We start from the raw sequence: 17,039 nt of genomic DNA, 5'->3' as shown, positions 1-17,039 counted from the left end.
AGCTTCCCAAAACGATTTTTTGAGTGTAGAACTGCACCCATGCCATTCTGGCTTTTGTCCTGGACACACAGAAAAAGATCATATTACAGTCAGACATTCAAAGCCGACGAGATGCAGAATAGGTTCCAAAAATGTGGTTCCAGACTATTTTACAGCCGCCACTTGTCTCCCAGTTTGAGCTGGATTTGAATGAGGATTTTGGATAGGGCGGCCAAGCACAGCTGCTGAGGAATGAGTGCATCTGTGACCATAGCGCTGAAATGATATCAGTGACTTGAGGAGAGGTCATACCACAAGGAAAGTAGCAGTACACCCACCGTGTGACAGTACAGCCACTAGAACCACCATCAGAACCTCCAGAGGGAGCTGGAAAAGCCTCCCTGCTCCAGTTCGATCTTCACTCCCCGCCCCTCTCCCTCCTTCGGGCCATGCACTGTTTGGTTTGGCCTCTGGCCGAGTCTCTGTCTGAAGCAGTGCAGATGAGCTGAGCCTCCAGCAGGAGAACTGGGATCATTGTCAGAACAGGAGAACACTACACCTCAAACCTATGCCCACAACGTCTACACCTACATCTACAACTTCACCTACCCGTACAACCACACCCAAAACTCGACACATACACCAACTTCTACACCTACAACTACCTCTGCAACTTCACACCCCGAACTCTACACCTCCACTAGCAACTACACTCACAATTTTATCCACACCTAAAATACACCTAGACTCACAACTTTACCTACAACTTCACATACAATTCTACAGCTACACCCACATCTTCACCCACGTCTCCTACAACTCTACAGCTACACCCACATCTTCACCCACAAAGTCACCCACAACGTCACCTACAACTACACTCACAACTACGCCCACAACTTTACCTACACCTACGTCCACAGCTGTACACCTACACCCAAAACTTCAAATCTTCAGAACTTAATCTACAACTCTACACCTACACCCACAACTACACCCACAATTTTACACCTACAATCAGAACTATACACCTACATCCACAACCACACCTACAATCACAACTACACCAATGGCCACACCTTCGCCCAAAACAACACCATGCCCATACCTTCACCCCTATATATACCTACACCTTAGGACAAGAAAGAACCTGGATGCCATTCAGGTCAGAGCTGCCACTGCTACTTCCTACAGCCCAACAAACACTGACATTCATGCCCATGGCCTGAAGCGGATTAAGTTTGGGGAGGGAGGGTTATAGGGGCAGGAGTAAGAAACAGAAACTGAGTGCTCTCATCCACCGCTCATTAGTCTCCCCAACAAAACGCACACACACACACACACACACACACACACTAGTTAAACCGGACACACCCCCTGCAGCAGGAGTCATTACTTGTTTATTTTATAGGAGGCGGCACTCTGACCCGCAATCACACAGTCCTGATTAAAATGGCTGCCAGTCTGTAAACACACTCACTTGGCTCCAGGGGCCCGAGGGCTGCATGCTCTCCCATTGTGTGTGTGTGTGTGTGTGTGTGTGTGTTAAATGAATATAATTTAACACCCTGACAACACTGTACAGTTTACAGTGGGACGGGGGGTCCTGGCCCTGCTCTCTGATGACCACACAGCAACACTCAGCTGAGGTTTCCTACAAACTCAACAGATCTGAGTGTGGACGCTGCATTAGTCATGTTTTCAACATGAACTGCAATAAACAGCATCCCAAATTAATAACAGAAGTAAGTAATGACATCCACACTCATTAACACACACTAGACTTACAACCACACACACACACAAGCTGGACAAATGCTGTAATCACGTTCTCTGTGATGTTCCTGTTCAGCATCCCAGGAGAAAGTCAGGAAAATCTGTTCCATCTAAACAATGGCACACAATCACAAGAACACACACCTCAACACACTACTGCAGTTACACAACATAACACAACACACACTACTGCAGAAATCATAGGATTTGCTGTCCCAAGATCCCTGGGTTACCTGTCCCTAGATCCCAGAATTTGCTGTCCCAAGATCCCTGGATTACCTGTCCCCAGATCCCTGGGTTACCTGTCCCTAGATCCCAGAATTTGCTGTCCCAAGATCCCTGGGTTTCCTGTCCCCAGATCCCAGGATTTGCTGTCCCAAGATCCCGGCTTACCTGTCCCTAGATCCTAGGATTTGCTGTCCCCAGATCCCTGGGTTACCTGTCCCCAGATCCCAGGATTTGCTGTCCCCAGATCCCTGGGTTACCTGTCCCTAGATCCCAGGATTTGCTGTCCCCAGATCCCTGGATTACCTGACCCTAGATCCCAGGATTTATTGATCTTTACTCACCAATGCAGGCATGAACTCGAACTGACAGCTGAGTACGGAGGATTAGAGCTTTTTTCTTCCCCCTGCTGGAAAGGAATCAGATGTAATGCCGTCAGTCATGGTGAAAGTGAAGTGATAGTCATTGTGAGACACGGTGAGAGAGTGAAATGTGTCCTCTGTATTTAACCATCACCCTGATTGAGCAGTGGGCACCATGACAGGCGCCTGGGGAGCAGCGTGTGGGGACAGAACTTTCTCAATTGGCACCTCGGCGGCTCGGGATTCAAACCGGCAACCTTCTGATTACGGGGCCGCATCCTTAACCGCTAGGCCAGCACTACCCCCACTCCTCACAGGACATCCCAGGTTATGGGGACATAATGTTCTATGCGGTGACCACAACTCCAAGATAACACTTGCATGGAGGGAGCAGAAGTGCTGATTTAAAGTCCAATGTTTTGGTCAGGAAAACTATTCCGTACCCTAATTAGGCACTGAGACTAAACTACGGGGTTCCACCTCCAGTTCCTGACTATGGCCACAGGTTCCAGAGCTTGAACTTATGTTGATATGAGTATTTGAGTGAACAACATCAGTTCCATCTTGTCTTCATGGAGGAGTGGAGGGGGATTCCAGTGGTAACCTGTGAAGCTCTAGGAGTCAAGAAAAATAATGGTGGCCGCACAAAATCTTGACATTTTGGACACAATTTGGACATTTTCACTCAGGGGTGGACTCAATTTTGTTTCCAGCAGGAAAGACATTAATGTCTGTGTATTTAGAACATTTACCAGGACCATCAGTGGAACCAGGCCCATCAACGACCAAGCCTGCTGGACAGCCTCTTTTCATTTTGATGTTTCTACACATTCTTCTGTCCATCCCATTCCAGGTTTTAAAGACTGCATGAAAATTCTGGCCCACTGCGATGCTCCCAAAGCGAGATGTAAATGTTCCTTACCCTCCGTCCACCTGAAAGCCATCCAGATCTTCACTCTGCTCCGCCAGAGAGAGGTCCAAGTCCAGATAGGTGCCGGTGAGGGACAGCTGCAGAGCACAGTCCTCCAGCTGCAGGGACAGAAAGAGAGACGGTCAGACATAGACACATAACAGCCATTAACATCTGGCTTCTGATGTTCTCTGGACAGATGCTGCAACACTGAGGAGAATGCATGAAATAATCAGCCTACAGCCTCAAATCAAAGTGTGAGGGAGCATCTCAGTTCACCACCAGCAGACGACTCTAAAACCTGGCAGGGCAACAACTTTCTGGAAAAAATGTGAAAAGCCAAACATCTCCCTCTTCCTCTGCTTCCTCAAACCCTCCAGCTGCGTTCCAGTGGCTCTGGACTGAGACACACTCTGCAGCTGTCAGAAACAGCAGCATATCAAGACCAGACACACACACACACACACACAAACACACATGAGATTTCCCTCACCAACACCTCCAGAAGCACAGACAGGAAGTCCCACAGAAGCGCTGCAGCACACCACGGACATAAGGGGTCGGCGAGCAGAAGACAGAATCCCTATAAAGAACGTTTCCTTCACGAATCAGAGCTCCAACACATCTCCTCCACAAGTTCTCCTGGACACAGTCCGATTCTCCTGCCATGCACATTCCAGCCACATGTCTCCTGCCCCGTGGGAGGTGTGTGAGAGGTAAGCGGGGATGGTCAGAAGGACCTTCTGCTCTTGGTGATAAAGCAGGAACCAGGAATAAGTAGCGCTGCTGGAAGGATCTTTCTGTCTGGACGCCTGGGGTGGACACGTCATAGGTGACCTCGGCCAGACGGCCCCAATAAAGGGGACAAAAAAACAGCATGCACGAAAAAAAAGGGGTGATGCTGAGAGATGATCATCACCTCAACAGATCTAGCACCTACACACAGATCCACCAAACATGCACACAGTTGACAGTATGAATGATGATGATGAGGATGATGATGATGGGTCATCTGCTGGAGGCACCACGTGACCTCCGTACCTTCTGCGGCGCGCCGAGGAGCCGGTGGACCCCGGCGATCTGCTGGAGCAGCGGCAGCTCCCATCGGAAGGAGAAGAGCGGAGCCCGGCTCGGTTCGGGGAAGCTGGTTCCGCTGAACGGATCGGTGTCGTCCAGGAACTGGACCCTGCAGACGAACGCGGCCATGACCCGTCCGCGCTGCGGCTTCCACGCGAGTCCCCGTCGAACCGGGCGGGACGGGACGGGACGGGGCTTCCAGCTCCGGGGACTCCGTCCAGCTCCACACGCTCCGCCGCAGCCGCGGCAGCGCCGCCCGGCGGCCGGACTCGGAACCTAAATGACCGCCGCAATGTCACTGTCCCCTGTCGCCATGTCCATGAGTATGACACTATGATAACGATGATGACAACGCCAGCCTTTAGTAAATTACTGCAGTTATTGTGAAAAGAATATTATAAAAATCATCATTGTCGTATAATATCATTTCATATCATTTCTTTACAAAAAAGGGCAGAGCAGGCTCGACCTGCTGCGGAGGCTCAGGTCTTTTTGGGGTACAGGGGCCACTCCTGAAGGCTTCTTATGACTGTAGGGGTGCAGCATCATCTCCGCTGGGGGCAGGAAGAGACTGAACAGTCCGGCTCTGTTCTAGGACGCCCTCTGGACCCAGTGGAGGTGATGAGTGACAGGAGACAACATCTCCCACCCCATGCAGGAGACCCTGACAGCACCGAGCAGCTCCTTCAGTGGCGGGCTGCTGCACCCACAAGGTGGGAAGGAGAGGTTCAGAAGGCCTTTTCTTCCAACCGCTGTCAGGCTGTTCAACAAACACACACATCCAATACGCCATGGTAGTTACCCATTGTACACGTGTCAATATTGATTGCACATAGATAAATACATATGCATATTTATTTTTTGCTGCTATTACCTCTGTTTCTATGCCGTGACAAATGCAATTTCCCACTTGTGGGAATAATAGCATCATCATCATCATCATCATCATCCACAACAACACCTGCACTCTGCACCATGGTTATCTTCATCTTCACTGGATCACATCGCTCTTCACAACGTGCCTCCTGGTTGCATAATGCCGAATGCTCTGTCTGCGTACATTCTAATCTAATCTCATCTAATTCGATCTCTAGTCGATGAGCCCATCTGAAGCTCCAGTAATTAATTACCTTGCCAGGAAAACACGGTGACTAAACAGATTAATGATTTATTAAAATTCCCTCCTGCTGCCTGTGGCACCTTGTTCTTTTCTCACATGGTTCCATGTGTGATTCAGCAGGACGTGGAACCAGCTGTCGTTTCTTCGCAGCTCCTCATTTGTCAGATGTTTCTTTTTTGATTTCAGAGAAGACACTGGCGTGGAGAGGTTTGCGATGGTCTCCATCGTCTTGTCCCTCCTGTAGGCAGCCTCGCCATCGTCACTGTGGGGTTGTCTGGGTGTTGAAAAGTCCAACATCCAGCCACAGACGAAGCTGAAAAAAAAACAGCATCCTAAAGGGTGACCAGTATGCAAAATGAAGATGTTATATCATATCTTAAATATATATACATCTTATACATATCTTATACATATCATATATATATATATATCAACACACTATCAACACTAGCCAGCTACACTCCTGCACACCTTCTCAGACTGAAAATTCCCTCTTCACGGTGTCTCCGGTCCCAATCGACTCCTCAGTTGTCCAAAAGTGACTTAAAAAGTCAGACGAGTCTAACACACACACACATGCACACACACACTCACACACACTCACAAAATAACAATTCGTCCAGCACTAAACAATTCCCCAACATGTTCTTTTCCTGACAAGTTGAGTTACCAAACTCTTAGTTTTGAAACTCAAAATGTATAGAAACCGAATGAGAATTGCTGGTGTCTATCTCTTGTAAAGTAAAGTAAAGTAAAGATGTTCACGGTGACGTAGGACATGACCATGGCCTCCACTAGCGAACTGCGGCAGTGAGACGCGTTGCCAGGCACTAACAACATAAAAAAGAGGACATCGAGGAACACAATTTTTATATCTGCCTCTGCTGCATTAATTATTATCAGGCTGCTCCTTTCCTGCTGACTACACACGTTCTACATCCAGCTGCGGGATAAAGTTCACTATAAAAACCCAGTCGTGGGCCTCCGTCGAGGCCCGGCTGCTTCCAGTGTGAGAAAAGCCGAGATCAGACATGAAGCTGAAGCTGCCCAACCCGGGCCTGGACAGCCGGATCCTGTCCCACGCGGAGCTGAAGAGGCTGGAGACGGAGGAGGCTGGGGACCGTCCCAAATGGGACAACAAGGCCCAGTACATGCTGACCTGCGTAGGCTTCTGCGTCGGCCTGGGCAACGTCTGGCGTTTTCCGTACCTGTGCCAAAGCCACGGAGGAGGTAAGGGCTCATCTGCCAGGTCTTTTGTATGCACGTGTGTGTTAGGTCATGTTGAGCTAGGGTAGAATTATCCAGAGGGTGGTAGCAGCCTAGTGGGTAAGACACTCGCCTGTGAACCAGAAGACCCAGGTTCGAACCTCACTTACTACCAATGTGTCCCTGAGCAGGACACTTAACCCTGAGTGTCTCCAGGGGGGGACTGTCTCTGTATCTACTGATTGTAAGTCGCTCTGGATAAGGGCATCGGGTTAAATGCCGTAAATGTAAATGATTAATAATGTAGCATAACTTCGGTATAAAATTGCTGCTGCGTGCTGATAGGTCAGTATCTTCTAGTAGCCAGTCAGAGCAACCCTTCACTTTTTAGTAGTTTGTAAAACCTGGATATGGATTCTGACCCTTTGAGCAGTGAAAGCCTCATCAAGACGCTGTGATGACTGTCAATCTATCCATGCAGAGCTCCTTTTGAAATATATTTTATGAACAACATTAACCAGACGCCCTCATCTTGAGCGCCTTACAATCAGTAGTTACAGGGACAGTCCCCCCCTGGAGAAAGTGCGCTCTGCTTTCTTCACTATCCGCTGCAGGGGCTTCTGCTCCTGACAGTTATGTAGCAGCAGAGGACATCTCAATGATCCTCCTCGTGTAGAATGATGTGAGGATGTAGGCTTTTGGAGGAGGTGCAGATGTCGCTGGGTGGTGGAGGTGGAGGTCGTCTGTCATGTGGACACCCAGGATCTTCAGGCTGGTGGGGACAATACACTTCCAGCCTTATGCACCTCCTAACAATTGCACATTTCTGCTGATTTTTGTCTTGTGTCCTGTTTGAAATATCCAGCATATCCTCTTACAAGCAGCATCTTACATGATGTTGTCCTGTTTGTCCTTGTTCATTGTACAGAACAGTTTGACTTTTCTTTTATAGAGATGTGGGGACGTTTAGTGTGTATATACGTACATATCTTTCTTTCTTTTACGATTGCACTGTGGTGGGGTCCGTGTGAAACAGCATTCCAACACACGGTATACTGTGTATACTGACAGTAATCCTCTCTTGATCTGTTGAGAGTCAGGCTGTTCTACCTGGAACAAATCAGAGGATGTATGGAGTTGGACGTTGCTAGAAGGTGCACATCTGTAAAAGTAAATCACTTGGTCGCTGCACATCGGCACAACTAGCGTCTATTTCTCTCTCTCTACACCAGAACTAAGTGAAAAAATAAAGCGGACCATCTTAATGAGATTCACACATGCCGACCTCTGTGATTCATTTTCAGCCCAAACTGGAGCTCAGTGGACAAACGTGCTGAACAGAGACTTCATCAGTAACGCATTCACTCTCAGATTCTTCCTCGTAACAAGTGAACGTTGCCCTCTGCCATGAGGCTGCCGCCGCCGCTGCTCTTCGCACCTCAGGGTCCAGAGCTGTTAAGACACTTTTATATTGGCCTGATGGTCTGGATGAAGATTACTCTGTGTCTTCAGGGGCCTTCATGATTCCATTCCTTATCCTGCTGGTGTTGGAGGGAATTCCTCTCCTGCACCTGGAGTTCGCGATCGGCCAGCGCTTGCGGAAAGGCAGCCTGGGTGTGTGGAGGTCCATCAACCCCCACATGCTGGGCGTAGGTACGGCGCGTTGGTGGACAGGTTCCGATGGAGCTCCCATGGTCGCGCCCATGTTGACTGTGCGGTGTCGCCCGCAGGCCTGGCCTCCATGTGTGTGTCCCTGCTGATCAGCCTCTACTACAACACCATCCTTGCCTGGGTCATGTGGTACTTCTTCAACTCCTTCCAGGAGCCTCTGCCCTGGAGCCAGTGCCCCATGAATGGCAACAGGACAGGTTGTCGGCCGAGCGTGGCGGTAGAAATGGTTCCGACACGTTCCTCTGGTCTGTTAACTCGACCTTCTGCCCAATCGCAGGGCCAGCGTCTGAGTGTGGGAGGAGCTCTCCCGTGGATTATTTCTGGTACAGACAGACGCTGAACACAACCGCTGCCATAGAAGAGACGGGCGGTGTGCAGTGGTGGATGGTCATGTGCCTGGTGTCGGCGTGGGCGGTTCTGTACATCTGCTGCATCCGCGGAATCGAGACCACGGGGAAGGTCGGGGAATGTCACAATTCACATTTCATTGACAGCTTGTGTCTGTGTGGTACAACCTGAGGTCGGATCTGTGTTCCTCCTCTGGACAGGCTGTGTACGTCACCTCCACGCTGCCCTACCTGGTTCTGACCATCTTCCTGATCCGGGGGCTGACGCTGAAAGGCTCTGTGGAGGGTCTCAAATTTCTCTTTACACCAAATGTAAGATTCAAAAGAAACATATCACAAATGTCTGATGTTCATTTAAACCTACAGAAATGTGTGTGTGTGTGTGTGTGTGTGTGTCGTCACAGATGGAGGAGTTGGCTAACCCTATTACATGGCTGGATGCAGGAGCTCAGGTCTTCTACTCCTTCTCTCTTGCATTCGGAGGCCTCATCTCCTTCTCCAGCTACAACTCAGTCTAGTGAGTCCAGTAGACCGTGGAACCGGCACCTCGGAGGGGAGGAAACCCCAACTAACCTGCAGCAGGGCAGCACTTCACTTCCTGTAACATTCAGACAGAATTCAGAGCCTTTATGTTCTATTAAAATGAAAATGACGTACGAGGTCAGAGGGGGGCGGAGCCTCTGAAAGGGGTGGGATTCTAAACCGAAATGTGTTCATTTAGAGTGACTGGAAACTAAATGTATTTTAATTCATGAATTAATTTTTTTTTATTTCCAATATTTTAAAGTAACGTGTACTGTTGTGCAGTAATAACTGTGAGCAGGACGCTGTCATCATTTCGATCATCAATGCGTTCACGTCGGTGTACGCCGCCTCTGTCATCTACACCATCATCGGCTTCAGGGCCATGGAGAGATTTGACGACTGTATGAGTGGGTGTGTGTCTGATGTTCTACCGTGTTCTGAGGTTCCATCATCACTTCACTGACAGTAAACCTCCTTTCCTGCAGAAACATCGTCATGCTGCTCAATGCGTTTGATTTGCCTGAGGGGAACATCACAGAGGGGAATTACGATCAGACCCTACAGATCCTGAACTCCACACATCCCAACAGCATCCAGAGTCTCCATCTGAAGAGCTGCGACCTCAACGCCCTCCTCAGTGAGGTGTCATGATCCTTCTCCTTCAAAGCAAAGACAGTTTAAAATAGATGAAGGGCCTGCTGATGAGGGTGCTTTGTGCTTCAGGGCGTGGAGGGAACTGGTCTGGCCTTCATCGTCTTCACTGAGGCCATCACCAAGATGCCCCTGTCCCCCCTCTGGTCCGTCCTGTTCTTCATTATGCTGTTCTGTCTTGGTTTGTCCTCCATGTTCGGTAACATCGAGGGAGTGCTGGTCCCCCTACAGGACCTCCAGGTCTTCCCTAAATCTTGGCCAAAAGAGGTCATCACAGGTCAGACACACGACAGGGCAGCAGGGTCACGTACTGGACCTGTGATGGGGACAGCATTTGGTCTGGCTGTTTATGCCATGTCGAGCTCATTTGTAGAAATCTCAAACCTTCGTCCAGATATCATGAAGTTCCTGATAGAGCTGTAACTACCTTGTGTCATCCTGTCCAGGAGTCACCTGCCTCCTGTGCTGCGCCGTGGCACTAATTTTTGTCCAGGGATCGGGGAACTACTGGTTGGCTCTCTTCGACACATTTGCTGGGTCTGTTCCTCTTCTCATAATAGCATTCTGCGAGATGATTGGCGTGGTCTACATCTACGGGATTGACAGGTGGGCTCCGTGCTTCGTATCTGCCACACTTTGTCTAAGGGGATCAACTGACACCCATCTGACCCGGCAGGTTCAATGAGGACCTGCGCTTCATGGTCGGCCACAAACCCAATCTGTTCTGGCAGATCACATGGAGGGTCGTCAGCCCTCTCATAATGCTCCTCATCTTCATCTTCTACTTTGCCACCATTGTAAACAAAGACATCTTCTACAAAGCCTGGGATCCCAGCTCGGTAAGAGATGCTGCCTGCTCAGGGCTGAACGTCCATTTTAAAAATGGCGGTGTGTTCACAGCCCCTCCCCTCCACCTCGCCGCAGGACTCCTTTCCCACCCTGGAGATGAAGCTGTACCCGGCATGGATCTACGTCATCATCTTCATCCTGGCCGGCATTCCCAGCCTCATGGTGCCCGGGGCGGCCATTTTCACAGCCATTCAGCGGCGCCGAGGTCAAGATGGCGATGATAGCTCCGCCCGGCTCAAATCTGGCCAATCAAATTCAGCTGCAGGAGGACATGAAAAAATCCCCCTGGAATAGAACTTTCCCCAGACAGCCCTTCCCAGATGATCACGTCTGCTGTCAGCTCTGTGGGGCGCCGTGGAAGTGAATTCCACTTTGTAAATCCACTAGATCCCCACCAATGTTCAGCTGAACTGTAGCATTGTTTTTGCGGTTTATTGACGTGCTGTCTGCTGCGGCGTGTGAGAAACCGGCCGTTTTGACCTGTAGGATGCGTTTTCTGGGTACGCTTTCGGATGAATGGTTGGCGCTGAAACGCTCTTCTCATTAAATGTGTTTTATATCAACGGCTGCTGTCCAAAAAAAATCTGAAGGCCTTTTAATGATTCCCTCTCATCCACAAATTCTTCTAACCAATTAAATAAAATAAAAGCCCCGCCCAGCCTCCTTAAAAGCCCTCACGCGCTCTTTATGCCCGAGCACACCCTGGATGTGGAGATGGCCAGCGCGGAGATGGCGGCATCTACTGTTACTCAGAAAGTGTCCGCGGCGGAGCGTCCAACGTCCAAAAAGTATTCGAGTCCAACACACACACACACACACTTACAAATAAAAAAAATTGTCCAGCACTTGACAATTCCCTGCATGTTCTATTCCTGACAAGTTCGGCCTTATCGGGACTCTTAGTTTTGACTTGCTGGTGTCGTCCTCCTGTAAGTAAAGTAAAGTAAAGTAAAGTAAAGTAAAGTAAAGTAAAGTAAAGTAAAGTAAAGTAAAGTAGGACCAGTGTAAGTGTGGGCAGGCAGCAGGTACTGCGTACCACCACTGAAAGCGGTCCATACAAGCCCACTTTCACCTGTTCCCTCCCGTGAAAGGGGTGTATTGAGAGATTAGAGATTCCTCCTCTATATTCTGAAATGAAGCCAATGAAGGAAAGGTGGCTTCACAAGACCCTCGCCTGACAGGGCAGCGGGGATTTCAGGACGGATCAAGAGGAACATGAGCAGGAGGCTGCAGGAGGCTCTGCTGGGGAACGTTAATGATAGTCACGCTCACAGATCTGGATTTGTGTGTTCAGGTGCGTTCCTCATCCCATACGCAGTCGCTTTGGCCTTCGAGGGATTGCCGCTGCTTTACCTGGAACTCGCCATTGGACAACGTCTCAGAACGGGGAGCATTGGAGTCTGGAACCACATCTCGCCTTACCTGGGAGGGGTGAGAAGTGCTTTCTGCACCGTGCATTAATTCAGCTCTGTGCCCAGGTCTGGCATCTACGTTGATGTCTTTTTTGGAGGGTGTGTTCTACAACACCATCCTGGCCTGGGTGCTATGGTACTTCTTCCATTCCTTCCAAAACCCTCTGCCCTGGGAAAGCTGCCCCATTAATGCCAACCTTACAGGTGTGGTCTTAAAGAGAAGTCACATAAGGAGATTCTTAGAAGTAGATATCGGTTGGGGGTTGTCATCAAGAGAGGTGGAGTCAATAAAACCACCGCTCTGCTCTAGGTTATGGGAGTGAGTGTGAGAAGAGCTCGCCAGTGAACTACTTCTGGCACCGGGAGACTCCCAATATTGAGACCCGGGGCTCCCTGCAGTGAAGGCTGGTTCTGGTTCCCTGGCCAGCACGTGGTGCGCCGGCTACATCTGCTTCATTCGTGGCATCGAGACCGTCGGTTAGGTGCGTGTTGGTTCGCTATTCTGGTTCTAAACAGTAGGTGAACAACATTTACATTTACATTTACAGCATTTATCAAACGCCCTTATCCAGAGCGACTTACAATCAGTAGTTACAGGGACAGTCCCCCCCTGGAGACACTCAGGGTTAGGTGTCTTGAAAGGGGCTCTATAAATAAACTGTATTTGAACCTGAACTTGAATTAGGAATATTATATATTTCCCCAATAGCATGGGTCAGGACAAATGACCAAACTCCCTTCAGATTCTGTCTCAAGAGAGGCACCAGGCAGGGATGTCCACTCTCCCCCTCACTGTTTGCATTTTTTATTGAACCGGTAGCAGCTGCAGTTAGACAGGATATAGCAATTCAATGCATTAAACGCTGGAACGTGGAACATAGTCAGCCTTCATGCATCTCCAGCATTCACAACCCAGCCTCACTGAGGTAATTACACGAATAAACTCTTTCTATTCAAAACTATTCAGTAAACCGGTTAAAATCTACAGTCCTTCCTAATTGCGCCTTCCAGAATTCTTCTTCCATCCCACCACAATCTGGAAATATGTAGTATTTAGGTATTAACGTTTCACTTAGGCTGGCAGACATAATAAAATTACACATTACAGAAATCATGGGCAGGGTCACCTCAGAAAAAAAAAATGGTTTTACCAAGAATGATACCAAGCAAACCATCATCTGACTGGTTTAGGTCTCAAGACTCTTCCGTTACTAAATTCCCATGGAAAGATAAACCACCACGTATTAGTTTAAGAAATGCATTGTCCTTGCAAAGAAGCAAGGACAATGGAGGATTTGACCTACCTAACCTTTATTACTATTTAACACGTTGCAGGGGGGGTTAAAACCTACCCACCTAGATGAGCCTCGACTAGACGTAGAACAGGCACTACACAATAATATAGAGATTCAAATTCAAATTTTATTTGTCACATACACAGTCATACATGGTATGATATGCAGTGAAATGCTTTCTGCAACTGCTACAGACCACAGTATTGCAAATGTTGCAAGTAAACAATGAACCAATATGCAAATATTGCAAACATAACCAAGTATTACACTTTTACGTCTTTAACATAAAATATGTGTAACTGGTAGGGTGAAGGTGTGCAAATGAATTACAGTTTTTTTACAATGTTTAAAGAAAAGAGAGAAAGAGCCATAAAAGAAAGAGCAGTAAGGACCTAAAAAGCGCAGAGTCATTTTGTGCAAAGTGATTTTGTGCAAAGTGGTTTTGTGCAAAAGAGTCCGGAGTGATTGGATGTGAAAGTGCATGAGTTCTATGTACTGTTGTTGAGAGCTTGGACAGCCTGCGGGAAGAAGCTCCTCCTCATTCTCTCTGTGTTGGACTTCAGGGAGCGAAAGCGCTTCCCTGATCGCAGCAGAGAGAAGAGTCCGTTGTTGGGGTGGGTGAGGTCCTTCACTGTCTTCCTGGCCCTGGTACAGCACCGCTTGCTGTAGATGGATTGAAGGTCAGGGAGCTTGGTACAGATGGTGCGTTCAGCTGATTGAACCACCCTCTGTAGGGCTCGCCTGTCCTTCATGGTGCTGTTCCCGAACCAGGTTGAGATATTTCCCGTCAGGATGCTCTCTATGGTGCAGGAGTAGAAGTTCCTGAGCACCTTGGAGGGCAGTCAGGGCACTCCCGTGTCTCTAGGTCTCGACTGCCATGTCTCTAGGTCTCGACTCCCGTGTCTCTAGCTTTTACGGCTGGTCACAGGGAGCTGAAAACGTCTTCCTCTGCACAATAGTGAACCGTACTTTTGACACTTTGAACCCGATTTGTGGGCGGGCCGTACCACCTTCCAAAACAAACAATATGTCATCTTGTGTGTTGTTTCTGTGCATTTCACGGTCTAATTGTGGCAGCCTAGAATGTAGGACACATCCTTTTTTGCCTTTTTCCCAGTTTTCCGGATTTCTCCGGGTGTTCCAAACCCCCGTTGGTGGCACGACTTGTCCCATATGTCAGATCAAGGCCTGTGGCCTCGCCTTTTTTTTTGGGGTCGCTATCTTCAGCGGTTAGCCTCAGGGAGCAAAAAAACATGTTCCCAGCACAATAGTAAATGGTCTGTCGTTCTGACAGGCCCAAATAAATACAATACAAAATGCTGCATGGAGTGCAGTATGCAGGCCGAAGGATGTTCAGGGTGGGGTTCATGTCTACTAACATCTGCTCACACTCTCAGGGGGACACGCCGGACAACTAACCCACGCCTTTTGATTCTGTCCACCTGTTCAGAGGTTTTGGTGCAGGATTTGTGAAAACTTATCAAAGTGTCTGAAATGAACCACTCCAGCCTCAACTTCAGTCTCCTCGACGGTGTCTCCACGGAAACGAATACACTCCAGATGGCTTCACTGGCTTATGCGTTGCTAAAAAAAATAATCTGTAAATCAACCAGTATAGAGATCGCTTGCTGGACTATATTAGTCTTGATGAATTCTCTGCTGCCACATCAGGTCAATCTCTCTGGGTTTCTGGTCTGGGCGTGTAGTGGCGCTGGGGTCCCACTTAGCGAGAATGTTGGGGTGGCTGTAGAGGACCGCCGCCATGGACCCTGTTATGTTTTTGTGTCCCCTTAATCCTGTAATTAGGTTACTGAATTCAATCACGGACACACAGCTTTTAACCCCACGTTCTTTTTACCGAATACCTCATTTCCTGTGGCCCCCTTATCATGGTCCCCAACAATAACACACAGTACAAGTTCCTGTAAAGCATCCCATTCAGTCTATGACAGACCCCAGTCTGGATTTCAGGGAGTGGGGGTGCCTATGGGGGTCAGCAGGGGAGCCTTGTCCCCCTGATCCTTTCTTCGTCATACCAACATACACGTCGGGTGCCGGGGTGCAGGGGAAATGTTCCTCTTCTGTCCCCTTGTGGCCACCTGTACTTGGCCAACAATTCCCATTCCTGACCCTGGTGGGGGTCTGGGCTGGGGGACTTCTTCTCTTTCTCTAGTCCGTGTCTTTAGGAAATAACACCTCCAAGGTCCTTACAACGAGCACAGGTTCCCCACAGGGATGCTGTTCACTCTGCTGACACACGACTGTGCTGCACAGTACAGTTCAAACCATGTCATCAAGTTCGCAGATGACACAACAGTAGTGGGACTCATCACCAACAATGACGAGTCTGCCTACAGAGAGGAGATAAAACATCTGGTGGAACAACCTGACTCTCAATGTCACCAAGATAAAGAGATGGTTGTCACCTTCAGGAAGAAGCAGAGCGCATCATCGGGGTTCCACTTCCACCACACCTCATCTGGAACATAATGAAGGACTCTCACCACCCCTCACATGACCTGTTCTCCCTCCTACCGTCTGGCAGATGGTCCCGCAGCATCAGAACTTCCAGGCGTATGCACCTGATAACATACTGACCCTTTTGCACATTCTGCTCTTTTTGCACATGTTTGTCTTGTGTCCTCTTTGAAATATCCAGCATATCCTCTTACAAGCATCTTGTTTGTCCTGTTTATTGTACAGAAAAGTTTTACTTTTCTCTAATAGAGATCTGTACAGTTTTAGTTTAGTTTAGTTTAGTATAGTATAGTTTAGTGTGTATATTCATATATATTTTTCTTTCTTTTATGATTGCACTATGTTCTTTCATGTGTCAACCGTGCGACTGACAGGCCGGGGAAAAAAAGACAATCACTTCACTTTCACTTTCTATTGAATGTCCTTTTATTTGCCACTAATGCACAGATACAGTACATGTCTTATATGCTGAAGATTTACAATTTTCAACAGTGGACGACTTTGAAGAACCCAAAGGTTTGGTTGGATGCCGCCACACAGACCTTCTCCTTGTCTCTGGGGACTCATTGCCTTCTCCAGTTATAAACCCAAGAGGTAAGACCAAATGGTTCTTTATGCTTCTTTGCTTGTCTTATGAGTCCCATTTCATGACGTCTTCAGGAACAACTGTGAGCGAGACGCTGTGATCATTGGGTGTATCAACGGCGGCATGTCCATCTTCGCTTCCATCCCTGTCTTTGCCGTGTTGGGATTCAAGGCTCAATCCAATTACAACAAGTGCCTGGGCATGTGAGTTCCCATCTTGGATACACCTCTTGTCCCTGCTGCTGCCTGACACTGACTGTAAACGTTCTTGTCACAGGAACATCCTGGATCTGGCAAATGCTTTCAACATTGGCGATCAAAACATCACAGTGGAAAACTACGACAGCTGGCTGAGTCACTGCAGTGCCCCCAACCCCAGTCTGGTGCTGAGCCTGAACCTGAGGCCTTGCTATCTGGAGACTTTTCTAGATGAGGCAGTGTGAGGTACATCGGTTCTTTGGCTCTGGTCATGGCTTTAACACAGTAAAATAGAGTCTTCAGTTGGTGTGCGAATGTGTCTCAGAGAACCTCCGGCACTGACCTGGCCTTCATCGTCTTTACAGAGGCTATG

At 48.5% G+C, this 17,039-nt stretch overlaps 2 protein-coding genes across 9 annotated transcripts in view; one reads left to right on the top strand and one right to left on the bottom strand.

The window, feature by feature from the left end:
• Positions 1–4,558, bottom strand: part of fhod3b (formin homology 2 domain containing 3b) — a 34,429-nt gene extending 29,871 nt beyond the window's left edge. For 4 of the 6 annotated variants that reach the window (XR_003749760.1, XM_028979778.1, XM_028979777.1 and 1 more), the window contains exons 1-3: positions 4,294–4,458; positions 3,265–3,371; positions 2,325–2,389 (exon numbers count right to left, since the gene is read on the bottom strand). Coding sequence is in view for 5 of the 6 variants with exons in the window: in XM_028979778.1 (XP_028835611.1) it covers positions 2,325–2,389; positions 3,265–3,371; positions 4,294–4,458 (337 nt within the window). In the remaining variant the exon portion in view is untranslated. Of the gene's footprint in view, positions 1–1,807; positions 1,866–2,324; positions 2,390–3,264; positions 3,372–3,745; positions 3,861–4,293 lie in introns of those variants that run through there. The other 2 variants (XM_028979780.1, XM_028979776.1) reach the window with 2 other exon arrangements.
• Positions 4,559–6,409: 1,851 nt separating this feature from the next.
• slc6a19b (solute carrier family 6 member 19b) lies at positions 6,410–11,261 on the top strand. Of its 3 annotated transcripts, none has more exons than XM_028979794.1 (12): positions 6,411–6,679; positions 8,168–8,308; positions 8,386–8,523; positions 8,604–8,785; positions 8,875–8,985; positions 9,078–9,190; positions 9,481–9,609; positions 9,684–9,840; positions 9,922–10,126; positions 10,296–10,455; positions 10,526–10,688; positions 10,774–11,261. In XM_028979794.1, exons 1-12 carry the CDS (start codon positions 6,481–6,483, stop codon positions 10,990–10,992), a joined length of 1,917 nt encoding a protein of 638 aa, XP_028835627.1. In that variant the 5' UTR covers positions 6,411–6,480; the 3' UTR covers positions 10,993–11,261. The 3 variants fall into 3 exon arrangements, with proteins under 3 accessions (XP_028835629.1, XP_028835627.1, XP_028835628.1); XM_028979795.1 differs by having other exon boundaries at positions 6,543–6,679; positions 7,960–8,308; XM_028979796.1 differs by lacking the exons at positions 8,168–8,308; positions 8,386–8,523 and having other exon boundaries at positions 6,410–6,679.
• The last annotated feature ends 5,778 nt before the right edge of the window (positions 11,262–17,039 follow it).

Source organism: Denticeps clupeoides, chromosome 5 (assembly GCF_900700375.1).
Source record: "Denticeps clupeoides chromosome 5, fDenClu1.1, whole genome shotgun sequence".
Lineage (NCBI taxonomy): Eukaryota > Metazoa > Chordata > Actinopteri > Clupeiformes > Denticipitidae > Denticeps > Denticeps clupeoides.
The sequence above is the reverse complement of the archived record's forward strand: the minus strand, read 5'-3'. Positions and strand labels throughout refer to the sequence as shown.

Bases quoted from the DNA above. Each gene is read 5' to 3' on its own strand.
- slc6a19b (XM_028979794.1), top strand. From the start codon at position 6,481: ATGAAGCTGAAGCTGCCCAACCCGGGCCTGGACAGCCGGATCCTGTCC. The intron at 8,524-8,603 runs GTTGTCGGCCGA...GCCCAATCGCAG, and splicing joins CATGAATGGCAACAGGACAG to GGCCAGCGTCTGAGTGTGGG. The intron at 9,610-9,683 runs GTGTGTGTCTGA...CCTTTCCTGCAG, and splicing joins TTTGACGACTGTATGAGTGG to AAACATCGTCATGCTGCTCA.